Source organism: Protopterus annectens, chromosome 17.part0, assembly GCF_019279795.1.
Source record: "Protopterus annectens isolate FY-2018-M chromosome 17.part0, PAN1.0, whole genome shotgun sequence".
NCBI lineage: Eukaryota > Metazoa > Chordata > Ceratodontiformes > Protopteridae > Protopterus > Protopterus annectens.
Window position 1 is genome coordinate 794,612,730 of NC_056751.1, and position 20,379 is coordinate 794,633,108.

The following is a 20,379-nucleotide window of genomic DNA, read 5'->3' on the forward strand; positions in this document are numbered from 1 at the left end:
TGTGAAAGCTTGTAAACGGCACTCATAAGAAATCCATAACGGCATAAAAACAGTCATAGTATTCAAACAGACGCGCGCACCTTAGCCTGACGGAGCTGACGTCATCGCACACGTGATGACGTCAGCACCAAATGCGCAAAACTTAAAAAAGATGAAAATAAATCGGAAATGAAGGGGTGCCACTTGGGAATTGTGGCACCCCATTATTGAGACCCCAAAACTTGGTAAAAAACTAGTAATTCGGGATGGTTGGGAGGTCTGACATAGTACAGTTGTGTACACTTACCATAAATGTAGATGTTCAAGTGCCACCCGCCAGACCCCTGTTTTTCTCTTACTATACCTCTTCTTTCTTTTACTATGCTTTTGGTGTATTTGCTTTTATTTGGAGGTATATTTTTTTGTGTTCTAAATTACATGTGTGTGTGTGTATATATATATATATATATATATATATATATATATATATATATATATATATATATACACTTTGCTCCCCATTTGGGGGGCACCTGACATCTGGGGCAAGAAAAACTGATGAAAATGGCGTCGGCTGCATGTTTTGTACCCCTGACGACCTGACATCATGGAAGAAGGGACAGCAACCGATGCAGGACCCAAGACTTTGTTAATCAGGCCGACTGAGAGCAACCTGCCAGCAGATTACCCAAATGTAATGACTGCAACATTGAATACACTCGAACATCTACATTTATGGTAAGTGTACACAACTGTACTTTACTGTGATGGTAGAATGAAAATTACGTACAGTGTGGATATAATCCTCAGAACACATGCCTTAGTAAGACAGCAACATACATTACATTGTCTCGTGCTCATTCCTGAGGAGACAGCCTACTACAACTGTTATGGAAGGGAAATCTAAACAAATGGCAGCATTAGTCTTCAATATGAGGCTTCAGAATAAAAATTAGAATAAACCCTTACAAGAGGAAACATCTATAACTTAACAATAGTAGATGTGAGTCAATACGTGCATTAAGAGTGTAAGCAGCAATGTCAGGATTTGAAATGTATATCTAACAGCACAAGTGCCACTCAAGATTTCTTTTACAGTTTCAATGGATGATATCCCCATTGCGTATTACATCAATGTCTGCACTAAAATGTGGTCACACAACACAAGCGCACTGTGTAGCTGTATATTATATAAGTTTTTGAAGCATGTTCTGCACAGTAAGAGTAAGAAACACACACTCAGAGAAAGCAGCCAATTGTGTATTCAAACTCCCAGTCTATGTAGTCACACAATTTACACACAAGTGTATTATATGCATACGTCACAGCTGAAGTCAGGCAAACCTAACTTAATCTGTGATGGGATCACATCACCTGTGTCTTGCAAAGGATATGTGTGTGCTAAAATAACTTCCAGCTAGGGTTCTCAGTGCTGGCACTATAAATGCAAGTAAAACAATTCTGCATCCATTTACATTCACACACATGCACATTAATTCTCACTGCTGTATCTGAACTCCCTACCTATCTACTCAGATACTGTACATCCAAGTATATTATACACACGTGCCAAAAGAGAGGGTTGACTGAAAAGAATACCTCATCAGTGTGTGATAGGATGTGCTTGTGGATAGAGGAAAAATGTGATGTGGGATTCATCTGGCTAGGTGTTTCTCCTGAGTTGAATCAAATGAGCACAGCTGTTGCATTATCCTTCAATGATGCTGTGGCCCTACCATCACAAACAGACACACAATTTAACTGTTATGAGATCAAAACACCCAACCTATCTAGTTACACAAGCTAAAGGGCACAGTATTTAATGTAAGCACCACTGCAGAAGTCTGACGTGTGCTGTATTGGAGTGCAGTTTTTAGTGGATGATATCATTGATGCATTGCAGAGAAGATGACGTTGTGAGAATGGTTTGTCACTGATGTGGACTCACCTTCCAGTTTAAAATTGTCTTCCGACTGCTAGTTGAGGGAGGCCAACAGTGTGTACGCTCATCCGTACCTGACTCTAGGCAGCCACTCATACCTACACACACAAGTTGACTGTATTGATATTAGGACATTCTACCTATCTAGTTACACAAGCTAGAGGACACAGTATTTAATGGAAGTGTAACTGCAGAAGTCTGACTTCTACAGTGTGAGACAGTCCACTTATGCTATACTGACAAGGTCATAAGAAGACCAAAACATGCATGTCCATAGCTAGTGGGATTTGGCTTTATTGGCCTGAATATATCCACAAAGACTTAAAAAGAAAAAGTAAAAAAGTCATGGTCATTCAGAAGCCATATAGCTGAAACACTTGATGTCCTTAAGGGGTCATTTGCATATATCCCATGGGCCTCTACAACAGGAGGTCTAATGTACCACACAATGAAAACTGTATCTTAGCTAGTTTTTTCTTGTAGTTTTTACTAATTAGTGCAGTGTACATAGGATTTAGGGTCTTGGTGTTAGATGAGATACTGTGCTGTTGAAGTTTTTGAGAAAATACATGTTTGTTAATATGAAGGAGTGCAATCTGCTGATCACTACTAAATACTGCTGACCTATTTTAGCTATGCTGTCATTAATGTATATTGCACAGCTTAGACTGACATGTAGATGACAGACACACACACTTGTGAAGCATACGATGGACAGTGATACAGTCATAGCTCTTTATGTTATGATGATGGTATGTAAACTTTAATGAATGTACTGTTATTAGCAATGATATCTGCTCATGCATGGGCAAGGTGCAGTGGCAAGACAAAACAATCTAATATTTCCAAGTGCAGACGGGGTAAGTAATTATATGCTTCATGTGCTTGTATATCGTTAGGGCTAAGTAACAATAAAGTAGGTGTGCCTGTGCTCCATGTGTTTGTATATCATTAGGGCTAAGTAATGATGAAGTATGTGTGCCTATGCTCAATGCATTCGTGTATCATTAGGACTAAGTAATGAATGAAGTATGTGTGCCTATGCTCCATGTGTTTGTATATCATTTACAAGTTTAAGTGCTACAGTGCAGTCATAAATGTACAGAATGATGAGTTTGTTCAAAGTTCACTGCAGGTCTCATGAGTAGAGTCATTCAGTTCTGTGTAATGACTTGTTACCAAACAGTAAGAATAGTTATATGCGCTTAGCATGTCTTCCTAAAGGACAATGTTGTTGCAAATGTTGGCCATATTCTGAGGTGTTGAACTTAGACAGGGAATTAGCAGTGGTCAGTGGTTTCTAATTTGATTCAGGTTTCGAAGTATGCTTTGAGAGGTTGCTTGAATGTGCAGCCACTAATGCTTTTGTATTACAGCAGTATGCTAGGTTACATAATCAGAAATTCTCTGATTTAAAAGTTGAAGTTTTGCATGCTCCTTTAAGGTCTGAATTGGTGTTTGGGTCTTCTATTCCACAGATTCTCAAACAGTGGGGATGACAGAGGCAGATTAGTGCATGGGTTATCTAGGATATTTCATTTGCCCAGGTTCTCCCCAAACAAGACATCTTCCTTCAAGGGGCAGGACAAACAAAAATCCCAGCCAAACAAAAGTCAGGGATACAAAATGAAATGGCAAGAAGTTAATTCTTCAGAACCAAACAAGCGAGGTTCCTTTCCAAAAAAGAATCAACCCCTTAAAAAGGAGATAATATGGTGAGTCACAGGGCTCTTTGTCAACCCAGCAGCCTGGCTGCAACAGTCTTGGACAAATGGGTTCTGAGATTAGATTACAATTAGCAGTGGATAGAAAATCCTCCCCTTTCAGAAAAATTTTCCCTATACTGACCAGACAGGGCTGTTTCCTAATATGGTAGAAGCAGGGGTCATGAATCCAGTGCCTGCAATACAGAAAGGCAAATGATTTTTCTTCAGAAAGTTTTTGCCACCAAACAAGTAGCACTCCTAGAGACCTGTTCTAGATTTGTTGTTTCTAAACACTTTTGTACAAGTTCCAAAATTTCAAATGCCCACCTTACAGCTGTCTCTAGCTTTCCTTGCAGAACACTGTTTCACAGTGACTCTAGATCTCAAGGACACTTATATTCCTATTGCTCCCAATTTTAGGAAATGTTTTGAAATTTACTGTATTTAGTTTACAATTATCAGTTTCCACATTATCCTTTGGGCTATCTACTGCACCTCATGTGTTTGCAGAGTGTCTGGCCCCAGTGGATGTCCTATTGCAGAAACCTATCCATTCACATTTTTCCTTATTTAGACAGCTTGCAGATCTGTGCAGATTCAGTATATGGGTGCTTGGAGTCCTTAGACAAGATCACATCCCTCCTTCCCAACTGAGCTTCAAATTGAACCTTCAAAAGTCCTTCCTCATATCCTGTCAATGAATTGTTTTCCTGTGCTGTTTAATAGACAGTAAAAAGTATGGTCTTCCTACCAAAAAACAAAGCTGTGACTTATCTGGGCATGTTCTTGGATTTCTGTCTTTTAGACATGGCCTCAGTAAGAGTGTCCCTGAACATTGTAGGCTTAATGGCATCAGTGATCCTCATGATACCACTGGCTAAACTAAACATGAGAAAATTCAATGGTGTGTGAAGAACTGTTAAACTCAGCACCTTCATCTCTTGGATTTCCAGTACTGGATTTGTGAAACAGGAATTACAGTAGTGGAGGGATCAACTTGTTCTGAATCCAAGACTCCCTTTCTGTCTTCAGACTCCCATCTAATCTGTTTGGACGGACTCTTCAGATTTTGCTTGGGGAGCAGTTCCATGGGATCTCAAATACAAGGCTTGTTGGGTCCTCATGACATGCCAAAGAACATAAAAGAGATGTTGGCACTGATTCATGCCTTGGAAGTTCTTCACAACTTATGGACTCTGGGTCCTCTTCTAGTGGTCACAGAGAACAGTACCTTGATGTGGTATCTGAACAGAAGGGGATAGAGTGCCAAGGTCATGCCTTCTTTGCCAGTTGGAAGTGATGGCATGGGAACTGGCAATACAGCATTCTGTGATTCTTCAGGCCTCATACATTCTGTCATACCAAAACATAGTGGTAGACAGAGTAAGCAGATCCTGGACAGAACCATCTGAGAGGAAGGTCTTCCAGGTCTTGATCCAAATGTGGGGAATACCTCAAGTAGATCTGTTTGTCTCTTCTCAAAACAAACAATTGAAAAAAATCTGTTCAAGACATGCTTGTAGCCATGCTTAAAAGACAAATGTTGTATCATTCCCATGGTTGGGAATGTTCCTGTATGCATTTCCGTCCTTTCCTATGATTTCCAAGATACTCCTAAAAATTACCAAATATGGTGGTAACCCCTTTTGGTCGAAGCAAAGTTGTTTCTCCCTTTTAATGGACAAAACAAACAGAATCTGCTCACACAACATCAGGGACAAATGGTACACCACAACTTTGAGCAATTGCAGCTGACAGCCTGGATGATTCTTTTTTGGTACCTTTTATCAGTTATTGCTTGAGAATGTGCATCACGTATTTAAGGAGGCTAGAAAACCTGCAACTAGAAAATATTACTTTGACAAGTGGAAGAGGGTTTCTGTGTGGTGCCTAACCAGTAATCGGGGTCCAGAAAGGGTTTTGACCCCTGTGATTTGAAATATTTGTGAGAGTTACTTCAAGGTGGTATGTCATAGGCTGCCATCAAAATGCATCTTGTGGCCATATCAGCTTATTTGCATACAAAACCCCCTCTTTTGTCTCTTTTTGTGGTCAAATTATGAAAGAAATGTTGTATGAGACCCTCTCAAAAGCAAATATATTTCTCTTCATCTTTGTTCTTGAAAAATTGACTTTACCACCTTATGATCCTGCCTCTCAGGCTGATTTATTGTTCATTGCTTGAAAGACTGATTTACTCATTTCTCTGACATCTGTAAACCAAGTCTGATCTGCAAGCTGTCATGATGGGCCAACCCTGTCTGATTTTTCACAGGGACAGGACAGTGTTAAGCACTAATCCATCACTCATGCCCAGAGTTGTTTCTAAATTTCCCTGGAGTCAAGCTGTCAATCTCCCAGTGTTCTCTCCTGACCCAAATGCAAGGGAGATCAGATTCTACATACATTGGATGCACACAGGCAATTCAGTTGCTACCTTGATAGAACAAAGCCCTTTAGGAATGTTTAACTGCTGTTTGTCTCCTATACAGGGGCTAAGAAAGGTCAAACTGTCTCTAAGCAAATTATTATACAATGGATGGCCTCTGCTATCATTTTCTATTACTCTCTCCATAGTAAATTTTACCCAGGCAAGGTTAAAACTCACTCAACTAAGGCCTTATCCTCTTCAATGGCATATCAGAAAGGGGTGGACTGTAGAAACATTGTAGTCCTCTGTTCATTCCTTCACAAAGCACTACAAACTGGATTCCTTTTCCAGGTCCGAAGCAGGCTTTGCTAGGATCATTCTCACGGAACTCATGTACCCTTATCCTTCCACCTCCCTGGTAGTGTAAGCTTTGGGAATCTACCTAAAATGCCACTGAGGCAGTGGAAGTGATGAACATAATACAAGTGCACAAGTCTTACCTGTAATAGTAGATGTTTGAAGTCTCACTGCCTCATTGGCAGCACCCACCTGACATCCCCCAGGCTGTGCATAGTTGAGGTGGCTTTCAGCATCTTTAATTTTGTTGTTGTATTTGTTTTTTTATGGATTGTGATTGTCTGCAAATTTACTCTTGTTAGATGACTGGCTTCAGGCAAGTCTGTAGCCATAAAATTCCATTTTGTACTCAGATTATTTTTATTGCCCCCCCAACCCACCTGGCTTTTAAAAAATGGACACATCTTTGAAAATGTTTCCCCCCCCAGAAGTTAATAAATTTAGAAATCATTTCAGTGCCCCCCGTGTAACTATTAAAAATATTGCTTTTAGATTAGTAATCCTCTCTGTTACAGATATCACTTTAGACAGTTCTAGGCATAATACAGCCTGAAATAACTAAAATGTTTTTGAGTGATGCAAAGAAAAAATGTACTGTCTGTAGAGTACAAAGAGTATGTCTGGCTACACCCTTGGCCTCAGGTTCTTTCCTCTCCTCTTATGTGGAAGTGAAAATGTCATAGCACTCGCTTCCTGTGACAGGTGAAGGCTTCCCTCTCAGGACATGCTCAGCTAATCACCTGTCAGTGGAAGAGAGAGGGAGGGGAGTCTAAGCTTTTGAACGCTAGCCAGTACTGAGTTACCTTGGCAGATAACATCAAATTGCCACTGAGGCAGTGAGGAGTGCAAACATGTATTGTAACAGGTAAGTTGGGCTTGCTTAGCTATGCTTTTCATTGTATAAAGTAAACAGGCAGTCTGAGGAAATGCAGAACCTACTGTGGTAAGGAGAGCAATAAATGCATTAAAAGGCTTGCACTGAAAAAACTACAAAGTAAGGCAAAGGAAGCTGAACACATACTGGAAGAAATGAATGCATGAGAGAAATAAACTGCGTACAGGTAATAGATATTGCTTCACATTTCTCAATGGTGTGGAGATACGGTCTTATAGGTTCATAGGTTGGTACTGGGCTATCTGCCCAAAGGCATATATTAGCCCAGCCACGTTGTGCGGTATTCACCGCCCCTTTAGTAGTTCCCTAGACACTTGTACTAGCAGCTAGTACCCTTGGCCACTATCTAGTAGTGCTGTTGATGTGATCTTTCTGTTACCCATCCACTCATCAAGGTTCCTCTTGAAGAGTGATAGTGAAGGGCTCTGTCTTATGTAGATCGGGACCCTGTTCCATAGTAAGGGAAGTCTCTGCGAAGGGAATCTATCCATCCAGCATGTTCTATTCATTGTTGTGTTGAGGTTTATATCCCTAGAGCGTGTAGCTCGAGTAGATTTGGTTTTGCTAAGATGGAGCATGTTCAACAGTTCTGGGTTGGACGTGGCTCTGTACGTTAGACAGAGATCGCCTCTGAGAAAGCGGTATGCAACAGTCTTAGATTTTTCAATCGTGCTGCATAGGGCAACTGTTTGAGGCCAGTAATCCTCTTGCTTAAGTACCTCTGTGGTCTCTCCAGCTGCTGGAGATGTCTAGCCAGGTACATTCCAATTGGTGCATCTTAATCACTCCTTTTACACCCACATTCTCCAGTTGCTCCACCCCTTGCAACAGTTACATTTTCTTAATCCACATTTTTACTGTCATCATACTTTCCTTCTTAAAGTTGCACTTTCTATTGGTTTTCACTATCTTTATAGTTACAGCAGCATTATTTTCTGTTCCTCTGTTCTATTTTTTAAATTATAACAGAATAAAACCCCACCAAACACTATATAATCACTATTCCACCTAAGCAAAATCTAAACAACCTCCTTTGAGCTGAATGCCCGCAAATCAAAGTACTGATTTGCCATCACTCACTGATTGATGGCCTGATTCATTAATGCTTACAACTTGTATATTAAATGTATAGCTTCATAGGTAAGTACTAGGCTAGCAGCCTTTGCATGCTGTTTTAAAGCTTTGCCAATTTTCTTTTTGGTGCTTGAATTAACATATCCCATTTGGTGTTAGATTGGCCTTAACCACATCCCATGGTCAGTAATTATATATTACCCATAGAGAGAATAACTGGGATAATACAGTGAATAATTTGAGGACACCCATGCATGTGGTAAAGCATTTAGGAGCTGTCTCTGTCCATTAGTTGAACAGGGGGCAATCTGTTTCCCATCCATAGATCCAAGTTGTGCTTGAATATGAACAGGTATGATCGCAACCACATGTCGGAGTGGCCGTAATTCGTAATCTTATTTCAAAACTACTTAATCTTGCAGTGGAAAGGGAGGTGTAAACTCCAATTTTGTCTTTTAAGACATAGCTTCAGAAACATGGAGAGGAAGAATGGCAAAAATTCCTCCCCCTCGGTAGCGTTCTTTACCACCGTAATTTAATGCAACATTTGCTTAAGGCATTCAGTAGCAGCTTGCCAGTAACATCAGATGTTCAGCCTTGACATTAAAGTGCTTATTTACATGTGGTTTGTTAGCATTTCATTTTCATGTCATTTAGTGTTGGGCTCCAGTAAGGCGTTCAATCCGTTAATGTTAATGTTCCGTGAAGTGAGGTCTTCTTTTGAAATTGTGATTTTTTTTTACCAGCATTACGAGCCTCTCTGACAGGCTTTGCCTCAAGGCAGAGAAACTGTATACATACAAATACATGTCCTGAGAACATGCTAGTAAGGAAATTCGGGAGTCTAGGTATACTGAAAATCATTATGTACAAATGTGTTTGTAAGCTGTCATGTTTTAATGGCAGAGTTGGTGACTGCAGAAATGATCACGCTTGCCATCATGCAGAGTGTTTTATAATGCCCCCACACCCAAAAAATAATACTGAATTGCAAAAATGTTATAGTAGAAAAAAAAACATTGTCTAATTATTAAGTAGAAACCAGAACATTGTACAGTGTACCAAAAGTAGACGGGGGAAAAGTGTTAAGGGCATATGAATATAGCAACAGCAAGTGGTTTGGAATGTGGTTGCGATAATACGCAAGTACCTTTTGTTTTATATGGATGGGAGTCTTTTCCAGAGCACCAGGATCCTTTGCAAGATAAATCTCTCTCTCCAAACCATTGTCAACATAAACATTCTGCCATCATCACTAAGCGACCAGTGCCTAATCACCTTTACAGCTGTCAATATCCAATAAAACCACCACCAATGTTAAAAAGCCTGCAGAAACCAGAGTAGCAGAACTATAGACAAACTGAGAACCTTTCTCACAGCCCACTACTGGAACCATATCCTCTCCTTACATGACCCTAAGACAACAGCTGTAACCTTAACCAACTTTCTACTCCAGATGCAAGACAAATTCTTCCGACATATCCACAGTCTTTATAAACCCACCAAAACTGACTATCCACTGAATTCAAACATGTTTTAACTCTAAGGGATGAAGCACTGCAAAAATAGAAACAGACCCCCCCCCCCACACACACACACACACACAACTGGTAACCTCACTTCCTTTATAGTTTTAAATAACCTACCCAAGAAGTCTATCAAAAGGCACAAAAGAAATCTCCAAACAAAGAAACAAATTGCCCTCTTTCATTTCCCCAAACACTTTTAGAAAAGGTTAACCTACTTACTGGAAGAAAACCTCCTTATGATACCCTGTTTACAAACACCACTCAGTGTGGGACAGCAAAACTTTCTCCAGAATATTTCTCTAACAAATTTAGTAATCTCCCCTCAATAAACTCCACATCTCACACAGATCATGCATCGCCCACCCCACCCTCATCCACATCTTCTACTTCAAATGCATAGATCCCAAAAAAAGTCTCTATTGTACTTGAAAATATTACCATTGACAACCGTTCTAGTTCTGACAACATAAACCCCTGGTTTGTTTATCACTGCAAAGAGCATCCGGGTGTTCCTTTCACCAAAATATATAGTCTGTCTCACTGCTCTAATTAAACCCCTCCCAAAGCAATCCAACCTAAAAGATACCCCACTTCTATCCAATATCCATTCTCCCAGTTCTGGGCAAACTTCTTGAAAAGATAGTCTGCACCCGACTCTCCCTTTATGTCCAGCAATACTCCCTGCTGTCCTCCAAACAACATGGATTCTGGAATGGATGAAGTGCTGTGACAGCACTTTGGTCCCCTGATGACATCTTTCTAAACTCTAATAGTGGCCTCCATACAGGTGCCCCATCTATAGCCCTGACAAAGGCATTTTGACCTCATTAACCGCAATCTTCTCCAAAACATACTAATTGAAATTGGTATCAATCCAGATAATTCTACCTGGTGTAAACACTTCCTCACTGCCAGAGACTTCAGAGATAAAATAGGATCCTCCCAATCGTAGCCTGCACCAATTATCAAGGTGTACCACCAGGATCCATTTTTGCCCCTCCTCTTCTCCATATTCATTAACAAACTTCCTTGTGACTTCCCCCATCTCCCGCTTATTCTCTGTGCTGACGACATAGTCATTTACTGATCAGGGCACGGTGACACCAAGATTCAATCCCAATTCCAGACAGACTTGCATGAGTTTCCCTAATGGCTCATAAACCATAAACTACTTTTCGACCCCACCAAGACCAAAGCTATGCTTTTTGGAACTGCTCAGAAAATTCAGCAAGCACGCGACTCTCTTAATTCTCATTGACTTACACGACCATTCCATAGAGACAACCTCCACCTTCAATTACCTTGGGCTGTGGCTTGATCAGTCACTAAACTTTTCATTTCCACATAGACAAAGTGAGAGCCAAAATAAACCCTGTCTTGTTTTGGGCCAAAAGATCTCTCCTTTTCTATCCCAACAAGCCACAGCAGTCATTGGCAAATGAATTCTCCTTTCTCAACTTCAACATGAGCTCCTGATTTTTGCTTCTGCCTCCAAGAAAAACATTACCACATTCCAGACTATTTCTAACAGTGTCTGCCGATTCATTACAGATTCACTTCTCTGTGCACACCATTGTATCACCTTAGAAAAAAAGCACATAGCTACCCGTAAAACAAAGATATAACCTACTTTTAGGATCCCAGCTCTACAAACTACAACAACTCCACACATTTGCTCCCCTTGCAGCTCGATTTCATGAAAAAACCTCCTTGTAGAACCTGAGACACTACTCACAAGCCACACCAACTCCCATTACCCCTAGAACCAAACTCAACAGTAGTGCAAATGCTCTGTCATTAACCCTAAACCCAAACTCCACACCACTGCATATGCTTTCTCCTTTCAAGTGCCTGCTGTTTGACAGACACTCCCTGTCATCATTAAGGAAGTCAGCACTTATTCCAAATTCAGAATGCAACTCAAAAAGCACATCTTCATCCAAGCCAAATGTTCCTGCTTCAACACAGTTCATATCATCACCTAGCCTATCTCATTTCTGAGTGTTTTCTCCACTCTCAGGATTTACTGAAGATTGATCCACTTTAGAAACTGATTTATATATATTTACATTGCACACTGCTTGATTGTACATTGCACTGTGCTTGTTAACTGGAATTTTTATGCACATTTTTTATGATGTAATTAGCCCGAGCTATTCTGTTTATTTTTCTGTAGTTTTTGTTTATGAAATGTTTTGTAGTTCACTTGGGAGAGCCTGAAACTGGTCTGTATTGATCAGTGCACTTCCCTGGTAAGCAAATATTAATAAATAAGTAAGTAAATACATTTTATTGATGTTATTGATGTTGCGGAAGAGGTTTAGAGCATTATAGAGTATTTCTGATGTCATTTGACTTGCTGATGTGCAGTAAATCCCATCAGTATCTGGCCAAATTATGCCTCGACTGTCAGACACATGTTACCTCTTAGCAGTCTGTAGGATACCGAGTACAGTAACAGGGCTTTGACTTGGTCTGTGTAGGGTATATTGTTCAAGCCTTGTATCCTTTAAGCAAGATGTTTCTTTAGGCATTCCAGTTGCTGAATGTATCTGGACAGATACATGCCAAAAGGGGCATAATACTTGATGACTGGCCTAATTGGGAATGAGTAAAGGGGGACAGTGATATTCCTAGATGTTGACACAATCCCTTTGTTTATAGGCTGTGTAATGTAAAAGGACATGCTTATGACAATGGACAATTTCACCTATCTGCTAAATAAACAAGTAATAAAATAAAGTAATAAATGACATGGTTTAAGGCTAGATGAAGTAATCCTACAGTTAGGAAATATTTTGTTTTTTTTAAGTAGATTTTTTTCATGAGATACAGTGGTATCTAAAAACCTAAGAATGCAGTGTTACTAACCGTAAAAAAATGACAGTGGTTAATTACTTCTTAAGGATATGTGCATATGTAAAGTACAAATTCTAATGTAGTTAATTGAGTGTATGGATCACGTAATTTTCTTCAGTTGTTTGTACATTCTGTAATTTCTGCTTTATTTCTGACAGGTTGAGAAGATTTCACAAGAGATCCTTTCATTCAAGGCAGAGAATGGACATTTCTGGAGTGTTGTTAATTATGGAGTCAGGAGCAACATTGAAGCAGTAAAATCCCGCCTTGACCAGTTCTGTCAATTTCTGGTGATTCCAGCTTCAAATGGAAAAATTTATATCAAGACTCCTCATAACAAATACCTTAGCCGTATCCATCGCAGTGGCATTGACTACATAGAGCCAGCCAAAGATACAGCAGATGTTTTTTGTGAGTTCCAGCTATTTATCCAGGAAGGGAGGATGGTTCTTATGGCTGACAATGGCAAGTACTTAAGTCGCATCCACAGGTCAGGCAAAGACAACATTGAAGCAGCAAAAGAACAAATTGATGAGTTTTGTCTGTTTGAAGTGGTTGAATTTAAGGTATGTCTTCCATTTATTCTAATTTTTCTGAATTTGTTCAAGGTTTAAGTTGATTGTGTATAGGGCAGGTGTGTGCTTTTTGTAAGCAAAAGAGATGGCACATCATTAACTACTGCATGCCTCCTGTTTGACGTGACTGACTGTTTACAAGGAGAAGAGCCATCTGCATTCTTTCACTCACTTTAGCACAGTAGGCTTTGATAGTGTAAACATCATTGTAATGTCCTCTTATTCCTTTAAAACTTGCCTTCGGATGCATAAGAGAAGTGGCTGAAAATATAACCAATATGATATGAAGCAAAAAAGAGAAGCTTCCTGGCAGTTTACTGGTTGGGAATAACGTAGAAAATATTCAACAGTCACCAAAAATCCCAGCAGAAACACAGCAGAGGTGTAGAGGCAGTATAAATGCTTTCCTTTCAGTATGTCATATAATGCCAGCAGCAGGTAATACCCGAGGCCGAACTATATTAGCAGCTGTCCAAGTTGTAAATATCACAGACCAATAATCGAAGAATAAAAGTGTAGTTTATTATAAAACAGGGTTAACGTTTTTGCTGTAAAGCTTCATCAGTAAGAAACAAATAGTAAAAATATTGGAAGGAACAATATATAGATGACACCAAGAGATAAGTACATCCATAAGTCACGGCATTAAAAGTCAAACCCACACACAACCTTACCCAGCCATATACTCATTCTTCCATCTTCCGACATCTCCAGCACTGAAGAAAGAGTGTTTTTGACGAGCTTCCCAAGCACTTCACAATGTTAACGAAATGATACCTGCAAGTGTGTGTACATTGTGTACGTACATATACAGTGGATATAAAAAATTTGCACACCCCTATCCATCCTCAACCCATTTTTCCCATTTTGCACATGGGGTCGGGGTGTCACTTCAGCAGTGACAATCATCTTGGGTCAAGGTTTACACCCCCAGGTGGCTAGCCCTGCCGCGGTAGTTCATTCATACCACTCACTTGCACACACTTTCTCACCTACGGCCACTTTAGAATGTCTAATCCACCTACTGCTAGCTTCAATCACACAGAATACCTTAGTGGAATCCATAGATACCACTGCTGAAACCAAAAGCATATTTTTATATGGCTGCAGATGCCAAAGAATCGTCTAGGACTCCTCTAAAACTACAGCTATTGGTCTTGGTTCTAGCTGGCCGAGAAGCTGTCTATACTTAATCTGGGCCTGGTAGAACTCCTTGGCCTCCCAGGTAAAAGGTTTCCATCATTTATGAAGGGTACCGACAAAGGATAAATCCTCAAGAATCCGAGGTGAAGATAGAGAAGTCCTCACTCCCAGGTTCCATGTAAGAGGTTGGGGACATCTGGTTTACATGACACACTTATCCCCTCTGGAGAAGTAAATAGTGTGGGAAGAAATAGCCAGGGAATTATTATGGCTAGGCTTGTATAGGCCCTAGGGCCGATAGCCTAGTACCAACCTATGAACCTGTGAAACTTTGTCAGATGTTGGCTGTTTATATTTTATGAATTCCATGAAATTCTGGACCATCTTGAGAAGATTCTGTGAAGAGACCTGGGTTAAAGGGGCCTGAGACCCAGTCAGCACTGGCGAGGCAAAATGATCCACTTTTTGACTTCAGTTCTTTGGGTCTATGCTAGGGAATATTGGTCTAGTTTATAGGCCCTGGGATGTGTACATAAACACATGACTTCAATGTGGTCCCGTTTGAATTCTTCATGCACAACTACTATGTAAATATCACCCCTTACTTCGGAAATTGTAATGTGTGCATCTTAGCCAGAGACCTGAAAACTGGCTCCTGAGCTGACTAATGGCCTGATGTTAAGTTGTCTATCTCTCCTTCATTCTTGCTGGATGGGTTCGGAGCCGATCCTCGGCTCCAACTCAGCCAATTCTAAAAGCTCGAGAGCTAATTCCACCGGCTCGAGGCTCCCCCATATCCCACAATGCTAGGTGGTAACTCCTCAGATCTCGTTTGCCGCTTAGCTGACGAGGTGCTCTTTCCAACCGGCTCTGCAGGTTAGTTGTTTAGATAAAGTCTTTACTAATATAGACCCCCCTTAAGTTATTTTTTTCTGTAATATTTAGTTAATTAAATAGTTTTTTACCACTCCCTTCCAAATTCTTCCCCTTTTTCCAAAAAATTTCTCAAGGGTTCTTCCCTTAGGCCTTTAGGCCCCTTCCCTCCCCTCCTAGTAGTTGGAGTGACTGTGTTTTCTGGACCATCTTGAGAAGATTCTTTGAAGAGACCTGGGTTAAAGGGGCCTGAGACCCAGTCAGCACTGGCGAGGCAAAATGACCCACTTTTTGACTTCAGTTCTTTGGGTCTATGCTAGGGAATATTGGTCTAGTTTATAGGCCCTGGGATGTGTACATAAACACACGACCTCAATGTGGTCCCGTTTGAATTCTTCATGCACAACTACTATGTAAATATCACCCCTTACTTCGGAAATGGTAATGTGTGCATCTTAGCCAGAGACCTGAAAACTGGCTCCTGAGCTGACTAATGGCCTGATGTTAAGTTGTCTATCTCGCCTTCATTCTTGCTGGATGAGTTCGGAGCCGATCCTCGGCTCCAACTCGGCCAATTCTAAAAGCTCGAGAGCTAATTCCACTGGCTCGAGGCTCCCCCATATCCCACAATGCTAGGCGGTAACTCCTCAGATCTTGTTTGCCGCTTAGCTGACGAGGTGCTCTTTCCAACTGGCTCTGCAGGTTAGTTGTTTAGATAAAGTCTTTACTAATATAGACCCCCTTAAGTTAGTTTTTTCTGTAATATTTAGTTAATTAAATAGTTTTTTACCACTCCCTTCCAAATTCTTCCCCTTTTTCCAAAAAAATTCTCAAGGGTTCTTCCCTTAGGCCTTTAGGCCCCTTCCCTCCCCTCCTAGTAGTTGGAGTGACTGTGTTTTCTAGGGAAATTTTGTTAAGTTAGTTACTTAATTTAATTTAGTGTAATCTGTTTGTGTCTAAGTGTGAGTGATTGCACTATTGTTCTTTAGATATGTCTAAAGAATCGGAGGTCTCAGGCTTTAAGAAGTGTGACTCGTGCTGTCAGAAGATGTCTCTGACAGACGGTCACACTTCTTGTGTATACTGCCTGGGACCTTTACACCTGCAGGACTCTTGTGCTGTCTGTCATGGTTTCAGCCCTAGAGTCCTGCAGGAACGTAAAAATAAGCTAATTTTAAGAGGCTTATTGAAGCCTGAGGGTCCCCCGACACAGTCCATGTCGGGGAAACCTTCTAAGTCCTCCAGGCAGTCGGCTCCAGTGTCCGAGCCGTCCTCCGGAGGTTCAAAGACCATTTTAACGGTTCAACCATCGTCTCCGGCCGGAGCCGATGATTCTAGACCTACTACACATACTGTGTCCTCGGCTCCGGCTGGAGCCGAGACAGACAAGTCTAAGTCGGTTCCGACACTCTTGTCGGAACCGATTACTAGAAAGAGGTCCAGGTCTCCTTCTATCGGCTCCTTTCATTCGGCTCCAGCCTCACCGCTCTTGTCTGAACGGAGCCATAGGTCACACTCCTCTAGGTCCTCCAGACTATCGGACCATGATTTGCAGAGGGTGGTGAGTAGGCTTCTTAAGTCCGAGGCACTGGCCCAGATGTTACACAGCCCGACTCAACAGTCGATGGCTGCCCCTGTTCAATTAGACATTCCTCCTCCGACTCTCGAGTTCGGAGCCGGTGCTGCTTGGAGCCGAGACTGTGGGAGCGTCGGAACCGATACCTTTCCTTTCAGCACCGTCGTCTGCTCCGATCTCCTCCTTGGAGGGATCTCGGCGCCGGACTTCCCTCGTCGGCTCCGAGGGGGCGAGTGGCATCGGACCCTTGTCCGACCCCACTCTCCCTCTCTGTGTTTCGGCGCTGGTTAGTTCGGCTCCGACATTGGCTTCGGAGCCATCCTTGTCGGTGCCGGGGGAGGTTTTCAGCTCTTCGGAGAGACCTCTGGCCCTGCCTGATAGGGGTGCCTTTGAGGTCATGAGGAGCGTGTTAGAACCTGGTTCTACTCCACAGTCGGCTCCATCAGCTCCTCCCTCTACAATGCCTGCGGTGATTCCTTCTCACCCCCTTGCTTCAGACCGTAGGGAATCTGCGCCTCAAGTTTCCCCACTGGGAATCTCCTCCTCTTCCGAGGCCTCTCCTGATCTTGCAGAGGAACCCCCTAGGAAGAGACAGTGCAAGAGGAAGCACATGGACTCCCCTGAGTCTGTCACCTCTGACACTGATTTGGAAGATTCTGAGGGTTCCCTCGTTCCCCCTCTGAGGATGTCTCCTTTGCAGACATACTGGAAATTCTGAAGCAGAGGGGGAATTGGCCAGTCCTTAACCCTTCAGAGGACGAATCAGTGTACCTTGAGGCATTTGGTTCTCGACCTTCCACCTCCTGGGTGTCCCCTCCCTTTGACCCACTCATGGAAGTGGTGGCGAGGAAGGCTTGGTCGGCTCCTGACTCGGTGGAACCCACCCCTAGGAGGCCGGCCAAATTTATCACTGCCCCCAAAGACAAGGAGTTTTTGTCCAAAGGTGTCTCTGTGGATGCCATGGTGGTGGCTGCTGCCACCAAGAAGGAATTAGCGGATCCTTCGGTGCCTGTTCATCCTCCTAATAAAGAATCTAGGACCATGGACAGGGATGTTTTCATCAGCGACCTTTTCCATGCTTAAGCTGAATTACCTGTGTCATTTCACTCGTCTCCAGAGGGACTTGCTCAAGGAAATGAGTGAAATGTTGAAGGACCCATCAGCTGTGAGTTTTCAAGATAGGATGAACTCCCAGCTGGCTACCCTTAATTCAGTGGTTAACTCCTCCATGCGCCTGATTTGCTGATGGAGCGAGCAGAGCCGCAGGTACAGGGGTGGCTTTACGTCGCCATGCCTGGATGCGGCTATGTAGCTTTGCGGACCCTTTCAAGATGTCTTTCACTAACTCCCCCTTTGACGGATCATCTATCTTTGGTCCACAAGTGAAGGATACTCTGACTAGGTGCGAGGTAGAAGGTAAGACTCTTTCTGCCGTCAGAGTCCGTTTTTCTACCCCTTCTAGGCCTTACTCCAAAGGTCAGAAGGGGGGGGAGATGTGGTTCCGCAAACAACCACAGGGAGTCTTGCCGGATGCACAGAGCCGTTTCGCCTCTAGAGGCAGAGGGAACAATAATAATAGACGCCGTCCTAGAGGCAGAGGGGGCCCGCAGAATCAGGGTAGTCGAGAAACTTTCTCTGACAAACCCTTTCAACACCCCTGAGGGGTTGCCCAACTGTCCACCTACGGAGGCAGTCGGGGGAAGATTATCTCTGTACCCAAAAGCCTGGCTTTCCCTTACTCAAGACAAGTGGGTACAGTCTATCATATCCGAAGGCTACAGAATCCCTTTCATTCGCATCCCAAAACAGTCCGGAAAATCCCTTCCAGACGTTCCACCCAGTCAAAGGGAACAAGCAGCACTAGAAATTTCAAAGCTGCTCACAAAAAGAGTCATTCAACCAGTTCCAGCAGACCAACAAGGATCCGGAATTTACTCCAAATTCTTTTTGGTTCCAAAGAAAACAGGGGACTGGAGACCCATTTTGGATCTCAGCAACTTGAACAAGTTTGTCAAGAAAACAAAATTTCGGATGGTCACGCTGCAGTCCATCCTGCCCTTTCTGGGCCAGGACAACTGGATGTGCTCCATAGATCTCCAGGATGCGTACTATCACATCAAAGTGAACAGACGATCCAGGAGATTTCTCCGCTTCAGGCTAGGGGCCAGTCATTTTCAGTTCAGGGCCCTGCCCTTTGGTCTCACTACAGTGTTCACCAAATGCATGGCAGTGGTCATTTGAGGGGACAGGGATTCCAGGTGTTTCTTTATTTAGACGACTGGCTCCTGACTGCCACCACCAGGCATCTACTTCTCTTAGCCAGAGACTACACTTTACGAACCTGTCAGGCTCTAGGCATCTCGGTAAATTACGAAAAGTCTGTCTTGTTGCCTTGTCAATCTATTACCTTTATAGGCGCAAGATTAGACACAGTCAGTCTGTCAGCCAGACTCACAGAACAAAGAGTAACAGACATTCACAAGCAGGTTTTCCTTCTCTTAAGACGAAACAAGATCAAGGTCAGACTGGTGTTGAAAGTCCTAGGGATTATGGCGGCGGCTATTCCTCTCCTCCCCTTAGCCCGCTTTTACATGAGGATCCTACAGTGGATGCTTCTCACTCAGTGGTCCTTTCAACTTCTACCAATGTCCCACACTATCAGCATAACTCAGTCATGCAGGAATCATCTTCTATGGTGGGTCACATCCCCCCAACTTCTTCTAGGGAGACCCTTCACCCCCCCCACCCCCGGCTGCTACTCTGACAACGGACGCCTCCCTGATAGGGTGGGGGGGCATTACCGGGGCAGGACAGTCCAGGGCACGTGGCAGCCGATCGAGTGCCACTTGCACATAAATGTTCTAGAGATGAGAGCAGTGCTTCTAGCGTTGCAAGCCCTTCAAGACTCTCTTCCCAAGGGAACTATAGCAATTCAGACGGACAATATGTCCGTAGTGTGGTACATCAACAAACAAGGCGGAACCAAATCTTACCCCTTATGTCGAGAAGCACTCAGACTGTGGCAATGGGCGATCTCTTCTCAGTGCTTCCTGATAGCAACGCACATTCCCGGCAAGTCCAATGTGATAGCAGACAGATTGAGCAGAGCAATCCTCATGCCTCACGAGTGGTCTTTGAAGAAATCAGTATTGGAAGAAGTTTTTCGAACTTGGGGCCATCCTTGCTGTGATCTTTTTGCCACTCCCCAAAACAGCAAGTGTACCGAGTTCTTCACCCTCTTTCCCCTACCAGGTCATCCCATCAGAGATGCTCTAGCTCACGATTGGCCTCCGGGGCTCCTGTATGCCTTTCCCCCATTCCCACTGATACCTCAGCTGATTCGGAAAGCCATTGCTCTGAAGGCCTTAATGATCCTCATTGCCCCTTATTGGCCTCGACAAGTTTGGTTTCCCTTTCTTCATCGTTACCTTTTGGAGCAACCATGGCATCTGGACCCAGTTCCAGATCTCTTGATCCATCAATCGGGTCAACTGCACCAA

The 20,379-nt window shown here is 42.7% G+C and overlaps 1 protein-coding gene across 1 annotated transcript in view; it reads left to right on the forward strand.

The window, feature by feature from the left end:
- Nucleotides 1-20,379, forward strand: part of LOC122791585 — a 1,253,805-nt gene that overhangs the window by 1,174,606 nt on the left and 58,820 nt on the right. Inside the window, exon 4 of the mRNA XM_044059353.1 lies at nucleotides 12,871-13,278. Coding sequence (XP_043915288.1) covers nucleotides 12,871-13,278 — 408 coding nt within the window. The remainder of the gene's footprint in view (nucleotides 1-12,870; nucleotides 13,279-20,379) is intronic.